Below are 15,547 nucleotides of genomic sequence, written 5' to 3'. Positions count from 1 at the left end.
TGCACCCCTGCGACCCTCGTGAGGATAAGCGGTAAAAAATTAATGAATGAAAATGAATCAGATGATTTTCAAAGAAGGATCTACATTTTTGCATAGAAGCTTACTATAAACAACTGTCAGTCCTGTGTGATTAATGTTCATGTTAAAGGTTAAATAACTCTTAATAGTTATCCTCCCTATCCATGTGGAAGTGGTTAGTTTTTGGCTATTTAAGTTTAAAGGAAATAACTTGAAGGCTACCGTTTAGGTCGCTAGCTCTCTAGTTTGCGAGTTAGCATGTGTCTCAAGACCCTGCAGTTGCGCAATATGTTGTAAATAAAAAGAGTATAAATAGTCGTGTTTTGTCATGTCTACAGGGCTCTAATAATGCTTTGTTCATTTTAATCTAAAAAAAATAATTTGTCTACCCACCAACTATATGTGGTTTCTTAAGTTTCTATTAGTTGCCGTTTTATTATTATTATTATATTTATTTATTACTGATTGATTGATTTTCTTTATTCTTGATTTTTTATTTTTTTCATCTTATTTTGTGTAGAAAAATAAAAATTAAGATATTTGAGAACAGTGGAATTTTTTTAGCAGAGCTTTTATTGTAGAAAATCGGAACCAAAGCAAAGTTTATTAATTTTTCTGTTTTTAATAAATGGGTTTTTTTTTTTTTGGAAAATCTGATTCGGCCCAGTCTCACCCAGACCCTTGTTTGAGACCCCTGCTTTAAAGCATGCACCAAGGTGTGGATGCCTTGTTTGGTCTCCATTCCAGGGACTAGTATGTTGGTCGCACTGTTTGGGCGTACCCTAGCTGAGACGGTGTACAAATACTGAGGCCTATTTTTAGTAATACTTTATTCAAGACCGCTGTATGTCTTCTGAGATAAAAACCGATCAACTCGTCTCTGCTGTCCAACAACAGGCTCGGGCTTATTTAGTGCCTGAGGAACTCCTCAAAGGAGAGGTTTCTGAAAGTCTCCTGAAGGTGCAGACCAGCCTGGACATCCTGGAGCTCTTCAGGAACACCTACAAGGACCGAAGGGCAAATCTTGGCCAATACCAGAGGAACGGGAGCCTGGTGAAGCCTTGGGATTTTTCCCCCATTTTGGTCTTTTCTGGACTTGACCGCTTCATCCAGAGAGTCAAGTCCATGGAAGTAAGCGTGTTGATTTCAGAACTATAATGTTTTTATTTCTGTGGCTCCACGCGGGTATCCATTACTTTGTCCTGGTTAGGACATTCTTCTGACAGCAGTGGACTTCCTCAAGCTGGAGAAACTGGAAATTGGAGGCGATCGAGGTGGAGCGCTCAGCCAGCAGGTCCAGCTACTCTACCAGGGCTTTGTAGACCGTTTCAAGAGCTTAACAGAGAAAGTCTATGACTTGGATTGCTTAGACCTCAACAACAAGGTAAAGAGTGATTTACAATACCATTGTGTTTTAGTGTCAGTGAAGGCAACAACCACAATGCATACATTCAATTTGCAACATGACGTCTTACAAAGATATGAGCAGGCCATCATTTTTATAGGATGCTTACTTTAACGGAGAAACCGGATGAAATATGACATCAAATATTATTAAAGGACCCCATGGACAGGATTCTACTCCTGGGGTCTCATCTATGAAGCTTGTGTCAAATCCTACCGTTATGCATTCCCACATAGGAGCAGTATCCGGGAGCAAACATGAGGTGAAAGAAAAATGTTAGATGGTGCATTCATGACCATCGAACAAAGTGGGACATGTCACCGCTTGCATTAAACATACAAAACCTGTGGGATTTCTAACAGCATATTATTTTCTGAATACAATAATGGCCCAAATTTCCAACATGGATATCATATACCCTGTGTGTTTTAATTATGCCTGAAAGTTACGGGCGGTGCTTGGGGACACCTGGAATCTCTGCTTGGGCATCTCTCTGTACTCCACTTTCCTCCCCCAATCCAAGAACATGTTAGCATGTTAGCTTCATTGGCGACTCCAAATTGTCCATAGGTAGGAATGTGAGTGTGAATGGTTGTTTGTCTATATGTGCCCTGTGATTGGCTGGCGACCAGTCCAGGGTGTACCCCGCCTCTCGCCTGAAGACAGCTGGGTTAGGCTCCAGCTATCCCACCCTAGTGAGGATAAGTGGCATAGAAAACGGATGGATGCATAGCAAAGACGTAGCTGCATGTTTTTATGAACCCAAACGCCCCATCCCAACAACGTGTTTATATGTCTTTATATGGTAATGACGTCCATCCATCCATTTTCTATGCTGCTTATTCTCACTAAGGTTATTTTCATGTTGTTTATATCTTGGTATCGTTGTTTAGATATTTGAGCTATGGACTAAATGTGAGTAATCAAAATCCATTCAATATTTTCATTGATTAACATCCTCATTAATGTTGCGGAGTATGCTGGAGCCTATCCCATCTGGACTGGTGGCCAGCCAATTGCAGTAATAGATGAGTTAAAATGTAAAAATGATGGACAGTTGATATCTTTTTAACGGGGGTGGAGCTAATGCCCATTTTCCTCACTGTACACTCCTCACCAGACATCTTGTCGCTCAAGAAAAGCGATTTAGTTGACTTTGAGTTAGTGAGCTGTGCAAAGGAATACAGTATGTTGAGTTGGCTCCACCTGAGCTCACACACCGATGAGGTGTTCTAGCTGTGGCCCCCCCACTGTACTTTCTACCTGGCAGGAGTTTGAGGAAGATATGAGGGACTTCAAACTGATGGCGGATGACACAGACCGACGACTAGGAGCCATCTTCTGTCAGGCCTTTGATGATGCTTCTGGATTAGAGCACGCCTTCAAGGTAATTGGGACGTCATCTCCTTCTTTGGAACGTTCATTTGAAAGTCTGGTCTCCACGCTTGCAGGTTGTGGATATGTTTGGTGGTTTGCTGGAGCGTCCCCTAGTTGCACAAGATGCCGTGGTCAAATACCCTCACTTAGTGAGCATGTCGGGCAAGGAGCTGGACGGATGCAAACTCCTCTACCACATGCAGATCAAGACTGCAAATGAACCGGGTGAGTTTGGTGATAGTACTGTCTAAGCACTGCAAGGAGGAACACAAACATGGATCCAGGTTTTGGAAGTATTCTCAGACAATAATCGTGTGGAAAAATGTGATAAACCTTTTAGAAATAATATTTTAGTATGTTCCCACCCCCTATAGTCATGAGGTTTGGGTCATGGGCTTTCCTCCGTAGGGTCGCTGGACTCACCCTAAGAGATAGGGTGAGGAGCTCAGCTATCCGGGAGGGACTCAGAGTAGTCAGAAGTCAGTTAAGGTGGCTCAGGCATCCAGTCCGGATGCCTCCCGGACACCTCCCAGATGAGGTGTTCTGGGCATGCCCAGCCGGGAAAAGACCCCGGGGCAGACCTAGGACACGCTGGAGGGACTATGTCTCACAGCCAGCCTGGGAACGCCTTGGTGTTTTCCCGGTGGAGCTGGAGGAGGTGGCCGGGGCCCGGGAAGTCTGGGCTTCCCTACTGAGACTGCTGCCCCCGCGATCCGGACCCGGATAAGCGGAGGAAAATGGATGGATGGATGGATTTTACTGTTGCAGAGATGGTCCTGTGTTGTTGTTGTTGATATCAATACACCATTTCCAGCAAGCAATCACATATGATGGAACATATTGCAGTTTCCCAACCAGTCCAGGGTGTCCCCACCAGTCCGGGGTGTCCCCTGCCTCTCGCCCAAAGTCAGTTGGGATAGGCTCCAGCATGCCCCGCCACTCTAGTGAGGATAAGGCATAGAAAAGTTATGTATTGCAGTTTACAGCGCAGCAGAGTGCAATCACTGTACAGTTAAGTTTGGGATCTGCACATGCACAGCGCTAGTAAGCTCCTTTCTGGCCTTAACTCTGAAAAACAATGGAGCAGAACGGATGGATGTTTAAGTACTGTGCTGCTCACGAGTCACTGAGGAACGTTGGGGGCTTTCTTTGGCAGGAGCCAATCACGAGATAACAGCGCACTCACGAGTTTGTCGGCTCATTGCAAATCCTAAGAGGTCATTATATAGAACCGTAGAACTACATAAAAGTCTGATTCACTGTGTCATCTTACTAAAAAACCCTGTACTAACAACACTAAATTCATCACACAGCAACCTACCTCAGAAATAGACAAACATATGATTTTAAAATTGGATAACATTTTCCCTTGTGAAGATAAGCGGTAGAAAATGAATGAATGAATGAATGAATGAATGCATGCATGAATGAATGAATGAATGAATGAATTTTCCCATAAGTCGTCAGCCTCCCTCTGGCCTCTGGGTCCCAGACACTTATTGGTACATATTTGTAAATTTTTAAGGTATACATTTGGGGTGTTAAGTTGCTGTGTGATGGAGTTAGTGTTGTTTGTATTTTAAACACTTGTTGGTACATATTTGTACATTTTTGAGGTATACCTTTGGGGTGTTAAGTTGCTGTGTGATGGAGTTCGTGTTGTTTGTATTTTAAACACTTATTGGTACATATTTGTACATTTTTGAGGTATACATTTGGGGTGTTAAGTTGCTGTGTGATGGAGTTAGTGTTGTTTGTATTTTAAACACTTATTGGTACATATTTGTACATTTTTGAGGTATACCTTTGGGGTGTTAAGTTGCTGTGTGATGGAGTTAGTGTTGTTTGTATTTTAAACACTTGTTGGTACATATTTGTACATTTTTGAGGTATACCTTTGGGGTGTTAAGTTGCTGTGTGATGGAGTTAGTGTTGTTTGTGTTTTAAACACTTGTTGGTACATATTTGTAAATTTTTGAGTTATACGGGTGTTAAGTTGCTGTGTGATGGAGTTCGTGTTGTTTGTATTTTAAACACTTATTGGTACATATTTGTACATTTTTGAGGTATACATTTGGGGTGTTAAGTTGCTGTGTGATGGAGTTAGTGTTTGTATTTTAAACACTTATTGGTACATATTTGTACATTTTTGAGGTATACATTTGGGGTGTTAAGTTGCTGTGTGATGGAGTTAGTGTTGTTTGTATTTTAAACACTTGTTGGTACATATTTGTACATTTTTGAGGTATACCTTTGGGGTGTTAAGTTGCTGTGTGATGGAGTTAGTGTTGTTTGTGTTTTAAACACTTGTTGGTACATATTTGTACATTTTTGAGGTATACCTTTGGGGTGTTAAGTTGCTGTGTGATGGAGTTAGTGTTGTTTGTATTGTTAATAGGTTGACACAGCGAGACTAGTATGGTGTTATACTGTTACGTATACATAAAAGTCCTGTGGTTTTTAATGGTCTGAAAAGCTTGTTGTGAGTGCACTCCTGATTAGCTCCTGGCAAGTATAGAGCTGCCTGGTCCTCACAGACATGTGAGTGCCACAATATAACATTTTATATCTGTACAAATGTCAAATTTTTGGACAGATATCATGATAGTAAAAAATAGTTCATACGAGTTATCTAGCAATTTCCACGGTTTTCTTGATAATAACCAAAATGACTTATGTTCCTACATCAATAGCTATTATAGCATTATACTGCCCAAAAATGAAACTCGTATGAGCTATTTTTGTTGTCATTGTTATACTAGTCCACACAAGGCTACCATTAGTTCTGCCAGAAAATGAAATGAACAAGAAAGTGAAGCTTTCATATTGTTTTCCATGACTATACAGTAGATCTATGCATAACAACAACGCTGATATCGCAGGTTCTTCCCCAGTGCATAAGAACATGCCTGCAGTAGCTGGGTGTCTGAGATGGGCCCAGGAGGTGCAGCTGCGTATCCAGGCATCCTTCTCCAAATTCACACACCTCTCCTACCCGTGAGTGTTCCTTCTTTCCTTCCAGGGGAAGCAATGACGCATCAGATAAAAACACATAAACACGCTTTGACTCGACTGACACGAGGAATGATTCAAACACGTCAGTGAAGCTTCATTATTAGGCAGCCCACACATTTTCTATACAGTATTGGTGCCACAGTAGAACAGGGGTGTCCGAAGCTTTTCCACAGAGATACTGAAAAATGAAAGGATGCAATGGCCGCTTGGATATTTTCTATATATTCCGAGACATTATACTGTGTATATTTCAAGAACAAAACAATGCCATCTTACTTTTGTGATATTTTGACTTTATTCTTGTAACGTTATCAGTTTTTCCAACTATTACAACTTTTGTTTGTTTTTGAAAATGTTATTCTCATGAAATTACCATTATTATTATTATTTTTTTTCCCTTTCAATATTTTAACTTCATTCATTCTTGTACGGTTCCTGCTGTTTTTTCAATGTTTTGCTGCCATTGTTTTTTTAATTTTTTTAATTTTCTTGTTAAATTCTATTTTTAGAAGGTGCCAGGTGCCAATAAAAACAGCCATTGGCCGCCAAAGGCCCTTGCACCACACTTTGAACATCCCTGAGTAGAACATATGGATATATTGTTTTTTTATTAACCAAACTAAGTAGCCTTATCGTATTCATTTACGTACGTGGCATCGCATATAAAATAATCAAATATATCAAATAATCGTGTGGAAAACAACCTCTCTGAACCAGGTGCCTGAAATCTGCACAAGGAGTTCTGGTCATCCAGAAATACCACGAGATGATGCAACTTCTTGACAGGTGAGAGCACCTCATAAGTCGTTATATTGCTCAGCATGTCATCATACGCTCATGTACACGGTTGTGAATAAAACTGACAGGACGGGAGATGAAACAGAGTGGATAGTGAAGGTACGGGCTGACTGTATGAGTGAAGTCAAGCCCACGTGCGTATCGGATAACAGCCCCGGCGACTAAATATGTCACTTAGTTTTGCGGCGTGCCGTGTAGACATGCAGCTGCAGGCATGATTGATGTTCTCATTACGGTAGTATTGCTCTGCAGATGATCTGGTAGGACTCTCCTAATCTCATGGCCCGTTGCAGCCTCACTCGTGCCAAGTGAGTAGTGGCGGTTTTGAACATGAACATTGAGCATTGAACATGAAAACTTGAAAGATAAATGATCACCGTCTTTGAGGAGCAGAAATGTTGCTTTGAATACAGCCAACATGAGAGAAAAATTGTTACGTTCTGTTACTTTATTTGCCTCACTCAAAGGAATACTGCCATCAGTACAGTAACTACTGTGTACATTGTGTATTTAGTCCCTGAGTGTTCACATTTAGACAGTCCCAACTGCATTATGGCTAACTTTTCCCCCGCTTTTTGTGACGTTTCATGTTTTTTTTCTTAAAAAAACATGAAAGGGGGGGGGTGTCAGTGCTTTCAGTGCACTCACCACGAGCTTGTCAACCCAACAACCAAAGAGTCTGACTCACAGTGGCATCGCTCAACGAACCTCACTAAATTCATCACACAGCAACTTAATACGCAAATGTGTATATACAAATGTACATGCCATATTTTAAAGTTTTCCCATAAGGCATTGCAATACAATGGAATGCAATTAGCAATGCACTCACTTGATGTGCTGCAATGACGTCAGCGTCCCTCTTGGCTTTTCATGATAGACTCTTGGCTACTTGTGATAGTTGGGAAGATTTCATATTAGAAATTATACCCGACATATATGCTAATGCAAATAATGACTTTGTTTTTCCCCTCAAACAGCATTTCTAACTATTAATTACTGCATGTGGTGAAAATTGTCAAGTTTTTTCTTAAAAAAACATGAAGGGGGGGGGGGATCAGTGTTTTCAGTGCACTCACCACGAGCTTGTCAACCCAACAACCAAAGAGTCTGACTCACAGTGGCATCTTTTCAACGAACCTCACTAAATTCATCACACAGCAACTTAATACGCAAATGTGTATATACAAATATACATACATGCCATATTTTAAAGTTTTCCCATAAGGCATTGCAATACAATGGAATGCAATTAGCGATGCATTCACTGATGTGCTGCAGTGACATCAGCGTCCCTCTTGGCTTTTCATGATAGACTCTTGGCTACTTGTGATAGTTGTGAAGATTTCATATTAGAAATTAGACCTGACATATATGCTAATGCAAATAATGACTTTGTTTTTCCCCTCAAACAGCATTTCTAACTATTAATTACTGCATGTGGTGAAAATTGTCATGTTTTTTCTTAAAAAAACATGAAGGGGGGGGGGCTCAGTGCTTTCAGTGCACTCACCACGAGCTTGTCAACCCAACAACCAAAGAGTCTGACTCACAGTGGCATCTTTTCAACGAACCTCACTAAATTCATCACACAGCAACTTAATACGCAAATGTGTATATACAAATATACATACATGCAATATTTTAAAGTTTTCCCATAAGGCATTGCAATACAGTGGAATGCAATTAGCAATGCATTCACTGATGTGCTGCAATGACGTCAGCGGCCCTCTTGGCTTTTCATGATAGACTCTTGGCTACTTTTGATAGTTGGGAAAATTTCATATTAGAAATTAGACCCGACATATATGCTAATGCAAATAATGAGTTTGTTTTTCCCCTCAAACAGCATTTCTAACTATTAATTACTGCATGTGGTGAAAATTGTGTCCAAATTAAAGTATGGCAGGGAAACAATACGCCTCACTGATGTGCTGCAATGACGTCAGCATCCCTCTTGGCTTTTCATGATAGACTCTTGGCTACTTGTGATATTTGGGAAGATTTCATATTAGAAATTAGACCCGACAAATCTGTTAATGCAAACAATGAGTTAGTTTTTCCCCTCAAACAGCATTTCTAACTATTAATTACTGCATGTGGTGAAAATTGTATCCAAATTAAAGCATGGCAGGGAAACAATACGCCGTGCCATATAGTTGCATGTTAATGTGCTGACATCTGTGAATACTGTAAATAGTAGAGCTGTTGTTACAGCTGTATCTTAGGAATTGATCCATACCCGTCTTAACGAAGTCCCATCAGAGTTGACTGCACTTGTTACTGCGCTATAACAGCCATCCCTTCTGTCATCATTCTAAACATTCCAGTCACGATTGGGCTGAGCATCCTTACTCATTACTCCCCGCTGACAAAAGGCTGCATGATTTATGACCATTACCGAGACATTGGATTGCCTCTGCGTCTGCAGTGCCACTATCAGGAAATGAAGCTCACAGCAGAAATCCAATAAGGAACACACCGTGCACCAAAGTACTCATCATAATAGTTGCTTTTACGGATTGATATAGCCGTACAGAGGCCTAACACATTGTCTGCTGCCGGCATCGTGCGGATGAATCAGTGTTTATCCTTACATAAACCAATGCACTGCAGTGGCAGCTCTAATTATTTTAATGGGAACTGGAAACGATGTTGAACCCCTCTGGTACATCATTTCTGTGATAACTGTGTATACTATCGCCTCGACCCTGACGATTTATATCAGGTTTGGCCCGGTGAATGCCAGGCCTCTCGTAGACAAAACCTTTTAAAAACCACTCCACCCCGGGGCAGGTGGCAGTGTGATTGCTTCTGTGTTGCTATGGTAACTGTTACACGATGCTGGTATCATGCAAACAGAACGACGTCCAATAACGACTCAAGCAAACCAATTTCATGAAAACAATACTAAACAACTGTAGTCTGAGGGGGTGTTGAGATAAGCGGGTTCCACCGTATCTTTATGTTTAACTTGTTTGTCGAAAACGGCAATCAAAAGAGAGGGAAGTCATAGCAGTTTTACAAGATTTAATAACAAGGGTTCTTCGAGAAAAATACCCAGCGAGTCAGTTCATGAAAAAAGACAAAAGCAGAAGGACATGAGGTATGGAAATTAAAGGTCAAGGGTAAAGGTAAAGACAGAAAGACGCTAAAACAGCTAACAAGAACATAACAAAAATAGCAAAATACTACACCGGTACATTGATTACATGACAGCCTATACCAGCTGTCTTCGGGGTACACCCTTGACTGGTCGCCAGCCAATCACAGGGCTCCATGTTTGTCAAACGACCAATTTTGAAGGCTACCAGGTTCCATGTAGATGGTGTGTGGTGGTTATTGGACTGCACTGCACCAGTCACAGCCTTCATTTGGGCTGAAGATAGTATCCAGTCTTGACAGACAGCCAATGGGATCAAGCAGCTCAGGGCCAGTGACGTTTTTTTTTTGGGTCCGTGTTTGAAGATGGTTCAAACGTCTTACTGCATCCAACCTCAGCAGCAATGATGCGCTGCAAGAGGCGTTGCTTATGCAGCTCAACAATCACAGCGCCTTACAAGAGAGAAACCTTTTTTGCCATTGCCATAAGAGACAGAATGATGACAGAAAACAGACAGAAAATGATCTTGTCTCCACATTTTTGCCAAAATGTTGGCTTTCATTGTGATCAGGAGTGTATATGTCACAAAGCTTGTGTGTTAATATCGTGGCTACAGTTCTTAAAGGGGACCTATGATGCTTTTTCCACTTTTTCTGACCTATAAATGTAGTTACAATGTTGGATTCTGGTGTTAAACCATTTATTCATTCATTTTCTACCGCTGGACTGGACTGGTCGCCAGCCAATCACAGGGCACATATAGACAAACAACCATTCACACTCACATTCATACCATTGGAGTCTCCAATTAACCTAGCATGTTTTTGGAATGTGGGAGGAAACCGGAGTACCCGGAGAAAACCCACGCATGCACGGGGAGAACATGCAAACTCCACACAGAGATAGCCAAGGGTGGGATTGAACTCGGGTCTCCTAGCTGTGAGGTCTGCGTGCTAACCACTTGTCCGCCGTGCAGCCGTGCTGTAAAACCACAAACCACAAAGTTTCAGATCATGGAATTTGGAAGTGAGCCCTGAAAGAAGAAAACGCTCGCTTTTAGAGGGCGGTGTAAAACTGTTCCTTTGTGATGTCACAGAGGAACAGACTTCCTTATATGGGCATGGTTGTAGGCCAGATAAACTCTGCCCTCCCCTAAGCTCTGTTTCGCTGTTTACGAGGCAAGCTCAGGCAGAAGTTTTTGGAGCAAGAGAAAAATATTGTCATCTGTCAACAGCATGAACGTGAACGTCTCTCACCTCACTTCTGAGCTGCGTTAGCGCTCTGAGTTCATAAGTCAGGGGTCTCCTGCCAGTAGATCATGAGCTGCCAGTCGCTCCTAACCACTTTTCAATTAGCTTTGGGAGTGTGACCAATCACAGGAGAGTGGGCCTGGCAGATGCGGGTGTGGGTGGAATAAATTAAAACAGACCATTTTGGCGGAAGCACAAATCCGAGGAAATACTTCTGGAATAGGTGCAGATTCTGGAAGATCTAGAACGTTTTCTGTGCGTGTTGTTGTGTGTAGCTGCTCTATAGGAGACCACACCTCAAGACAAAGGGTGGACTCATGAGCATAATAATGCTCCTCATATTACCTACCATTGCCTTCTATTTTTAGTTTGGATCCTATTTGTGCCTGTTGTCTACATTTGGGAGTGTGACCAATCACAGCAGAGTGGGCCTGGCAGATGCCGGCATGGGTGGAATAAATTAAAACAGACTATTTTGGTGGGAAGCACAAATCCGAGGAAATACTTCTGGAATAGGTGCAGATTCTGGAAGATCTAGAACGATTTCTGTGTGTGTTGTTGTGTGTAGCTGCTTTATAGGAGATCACAACTCAAGACAAAGAGTGGAATCATGAGCATGATAATGCTCCTCATATTACCTACCATTGCCTTCTATTTTTAGTTTGGAGCCTATTTGTGCCCGTTGTTTACATTCTTTCTGCTTGCTATTCCAGCTACGCCACTAGTATGTATGCCACTTGGACCAGGACCGTGGACGAGAGCTGTCATCACAACCTCAGTCTGCCGTTAATCCGCAGAGACTTTTCCTCACGACTGATCTCAGTCAACTTCAGCTCCCAGGTTGCTTTGTTTTTAAGTGAAGTCCATCCATGAACACATTTGAACAAAGTTTATATCTCTCATCTTCAGCTTGCATCAGTGCTGAGGGAGGTGAAATACCTGGAAGCTCGACAGACTGACGCCATCCCTGAATCTGCAATGCATGTTTATACCACCAGGTGGCAAATGTGGCAGTACGTGGGTAGCCTGGAGCTTGCCGCTGGCCGGTACAACAAGGTCAATAGACTTCAAGATTACACAAGAAACAGTCAAGCGACCATTACATACGAGGACCCGGGGCACTGAACCGAGCTCCACTTCAATCAAATCAATCAGTTCATCCGTTCCATTGAATTCATTCAACATTCATGATGCTATTGAACACATTTTCAACCACATATTCAACCACTGAACCACATTCCACACTTGGAAATTACATTTGTATTCTTTTTTCATGCTATTCTACAGACATTGGTTGAAATAATTATTATTTGCTTTGTTGGTAAAACACAGTACAGTACTCATTCCCCATGGAAGCCAACTGGGATACTGGACTGGGACTTTTCATGGTGTTTGTTCATTCCAGGTGATTCAGTCTGTGCTCGATGTCGAGAATGTTCTATTGAAGAGCCAGCTCAGAGATATTGACAGCCAGCTGCAAAAGGCAGAAGAGGACCTGAGCTGGACTTGCCAAGGTGTGGACTCACAAGCACCCCCACACACGCATGTTAAATGAACAAATGACCACAGCGTACTAATCATTCAATATGTGAAATATTGGCTGACATATTGGCACATTCATAATCAGAATCCTCTACATAAGGAAAAGGATAAAAATAAAAATGGCTAACGAGTTGGCATGAAAGGACTGAACACAAAAAATACACAGCAGGGCAGAAAAAGTCTTGCAGCGAGGGAAAGAACAAGATGCGAGAAAGGTTACGTAATGAAGATCAATCATGCATGCAAAAACATCAGTTCCAAATGTGCCCATTGTAAATAGTTCCTGATGTCAGATTAGTAAATAAATGCTTATTTAATGTGTTCTTTCTGTTGTGGAGTACTCTAGTTGATTGGATGTTGTGGCTAATTGCATATGGCGACGTTTATTAAAGCAATTTTTCTGCCTTTCATTTGCTGAAACTTATTTATGATTACTGATTACTAAAGAATGGAAAACTTTTTTTTTTTTTCTGATGAAAGGTGAGCATCTAATCTTTCTCTTGGTATGTTCCATCTTTATATAGCCTGCGAGCAGAATATTCTGTGTGCCTTGAGAAATCATCAAATCATCAAGATGGCCGGTGCCGAGTGGGCCTGCTTTTGAAAAATGGCTGAATGAGTTCATAAGAGTCACTGAGAAAATAACCCCCCATTATATTACATATGTTTATGACATTTATCTTCATGCATTTAAAAAATAATACGAAAAACCACAGCCTGCTATGGAAGAAACACTGTCGTTTGCAGAAGGAGGAGGTGGCGTTGGTGTTGCCCATGTGGGCGTGGCCAAAAGGCCATCAGAAGGCTTCAACTCCCATGAGTCTCCAACCCCTCCAACTCGGCATGATAGGTAGTGTAGATGCACGTAGATGCTCCGTTTGAGCTTGGATCGTCACGGAACCCCGTAGGCGTCTTTCAATTATGTAAACTAGACCAGATTTGGCCTTGGTATTGTCAAGTTTGGGTTTCTGGTGTGGAACCAAGGGAAAGGTTCACAATAAAAGAGGCAATGAAACTTGGTATTGGTGTATAAACGACCATTGTCACTCAGGTCTGCTGATGGAGAAGGGAAAGTTAGGACAGTCGTCAGACATCCTGTCCTTGAAAGGCCTCCAGAGGCCGGACTTTCTCTTTGGATGTTCCATCGTCTCTTTGTCACCTTGGACGAAAACATGATTTTTGGAATGTGACACTTTATTTAATGTGTACATAGTTAGTAAATCCTAACCACCCGAGGCCTTGACTGGCTTATTATAGTCCTTTAATAGTCCTTTGTCTACCGGCATCTTTGTTTTGCATCGTTAGCTGTTTTGTCGTATGGCTCTGCACTGTTAAGTGTAAATCTATGAGCTGGCCCTTTGATTACCATAAAGTCTGCTGCAGTTCATTCCTTTCTCGTGGGTGATAAATGATAATAAATGACCTGCAATGATCCTGAACCATAAAGGACTTCATGCAAATGCTGTGGCCAAGAACTAAACTCATCTGTAATTACTTCTCCTATTTCAAGGCATTTGGGAGTATATTCAAGAATTGCGAGATTCCGTTTGTGACCTGGAGAGCCGACTCAAAAGAACCAAAGACAATGTGGAGGAGATTCAGATCTTTATCAAGTCCTGGGCAAGTCCCATGTTTGGCAGGAAAGAGGGCAGAAAAGATACTCTGCTCAGTCTGGAGGATTGTGCCGAAAGGCTTGAGCGGTTTTATAGTATGATACGATCATCTGGAGAGAAGATTCACTTCCTGATAAAGGTAATTAAATGACTCATTAACGGTTCCTTTTGTGATTGTTGGAAAATGTTCCATTGCTTCACGACTCTTCAAAGTAATGTGTTTTCCAATGGTGTGTTCTCAGAGGAACCTCGAGCTTTTCAGAGCAGAACCATCCTCGGAAGAATGGAAAGCCTATGTGGAGTACATTGACGACATGGTCGTGGACGGATTGTACAACTGCATCGAGTGTTCGCTCAGGTTCTTCCTGGATAACACTGGTAAGATGTTGCAAAAATGGCATAAGAATGACATAGTAACTTGACCCTGCTATCGCCATTGCGTCATTGCTGTTCAACCTAAGGTGTGCTTCTGACCACCATCACTCCCCTGAGAGGTGGGGTACCAATCTACACAGCTCAGTAGGTGTCGGTAGATAACATACAAGCACAGGCTTTGATTGCAGGTTTGCATCATATTACAACATGCGCAATTATAATAGTCATAATCATCCCAACAACCCGAGCTACTGTGGGGCCACATGCTCTGTGTCTACGAGGTCGGAACACAAGTTACGTGGTGGTTTGGATGAATGACGACAATTAATCATTGCAAACGAGGAAAAAAAAGTTGAAAACGTACAGTGTCTTCTCCTCCACACAAGCAGCTCCCGGGTGCTGGTGCATCGCGGTATTGCTTTTATGGTACGCTATCATTTTGCACAGGTTACAGACCACCCAGTTGTTACTTTTAGGTGTAAAGTACTTCCATACTTTTACATCCTATTGTGAGATCTGTCTGCATCAACGTATTTTTCAATGACGTCGATGCGTCGTCCCAGCCCTACTGAAGACGTGACTGTTCCCCAAGACACAAGGTGGCAGCAAGACCAACAACCTTCCTCTGGAACGCCAACTTTCGCTTTTTCTTTGTAGTGTTTCTCACCACGTAGTGTTGACGGGCACTCGACAGAAGACCAGAGAATCCTTTCATTCAGCCTTTTTGGCATTTTGAATTGCTTTTTGCATGTCAAACTATAATTGTAAAACTATAAAAAATGTTTTTTTTGGCATTCTGGAACAATTAATGATTTACGCCATTTGTTGATTCGTTCAACTCCCGTTTTGGTTGGAGGCAGACTTTCTCAGCAAGGTTCCACTGTTACTGGGTCATTGCTGTTCAACCTAAGGCGTGCTTCTGACCACCATCACTCCCCTGAGAGGGGGGGTACCAATGTAAAATAGATCAGTGTAAAAAAGGGTTTAAGCAATTCAATTGTGCTGAAAATGTCATTGAAAAAAAATTGAAGCGAAATAAGTGAGTGAGAGA

At 41.8% G+C, this 15,547-nt stretch overlaps 2 protein-coding genes across 2 annotated transcripts in view; both read left to right on the top strand.

The window, feature by feature from the left end:
* Window positions 1–864: 864 nt before the first annotated feature.
* On the top strand, window positions 865–2,810 carry LOC144898154 (dynein axonemal heavy chain 9-like; the record flags this gene model as incomplete). The annotated part of the gene is made up of 3 exons (XM_078789169.1): window positions 865–1,149; window positions 1,229–1,402; window positions 2,694–2,810. Coding segments are annotated over exons 1-3 (576 nt in total), but the record flags the coding sequence as incomplete, so codon positions are not given.
* A 74-nt stretch (window positions 2,811–2,884) lies between these two features.
* The window catches only part of LOC144894420 (dynein axonemal heavy chain 9-like), a 95,780-nt gene continuing 83,117 nt past the window's right edge, over window positions 2,885–15,547 (top strand). Inside the window, exons 1-8 of the mRNA XM_078789168.1 lie at window positions 2,885–3,025; window positions 5,683–5,797; window positions 6,533–6,601; window positions 11,680–11,806; window positions 11,876–12,022; window positions 12,372–12,480; window positions 14,019–14,260; window positions 14,364–14,499. Coding sequence (XP_078645294.1) covers window positions 2,956–3,025; window positions 5,683–5,797; window positions 6,533–6,601; window positions 11,680–11,806; window positions 11,876–12,022; window positions 12,372–12,480; window positions 14,019–14,260; window positions 14,364–14,499 — 1,015 coding nt within the window. The 5' untranslated portion in view covers window positions 2,885–2,955. The remainder of the gene's footprint in view (window positions 3,026–5,682; window positions 5,798–6,532; window positions 6,602–11,679; window positions 11,807–11,875; window positions 12,023–12,371; window positions 12,481–14,018; window positions 14,261–14,363; window positions 14,500–15,547) is intronic.

The sequence above is a fragment of the Doryrhamphus excisus genome, linkage group LG2 (genome assembly GCF_037039965.1).
Source record: "Doryrhamphus excisus strain RoL-2023G ecotype Guam linkage group LG2, RoL_Dexc_Guam_v1.1, whole genome shotgun sequence".
In the NCBI taxonomy this organism is placed as follows: Eukaryota; Metazoa; Chordata; class Actinopteri; order Syngnathiformes; family Syngnathidae; genus Doryrhamphus; species Doryrhamphus excisus.
The sequence above is the reverse complement of the archived record's forward strand: the minus strand, read 5'-3'. Positions and strand labels throughout refer to the sequence as shown.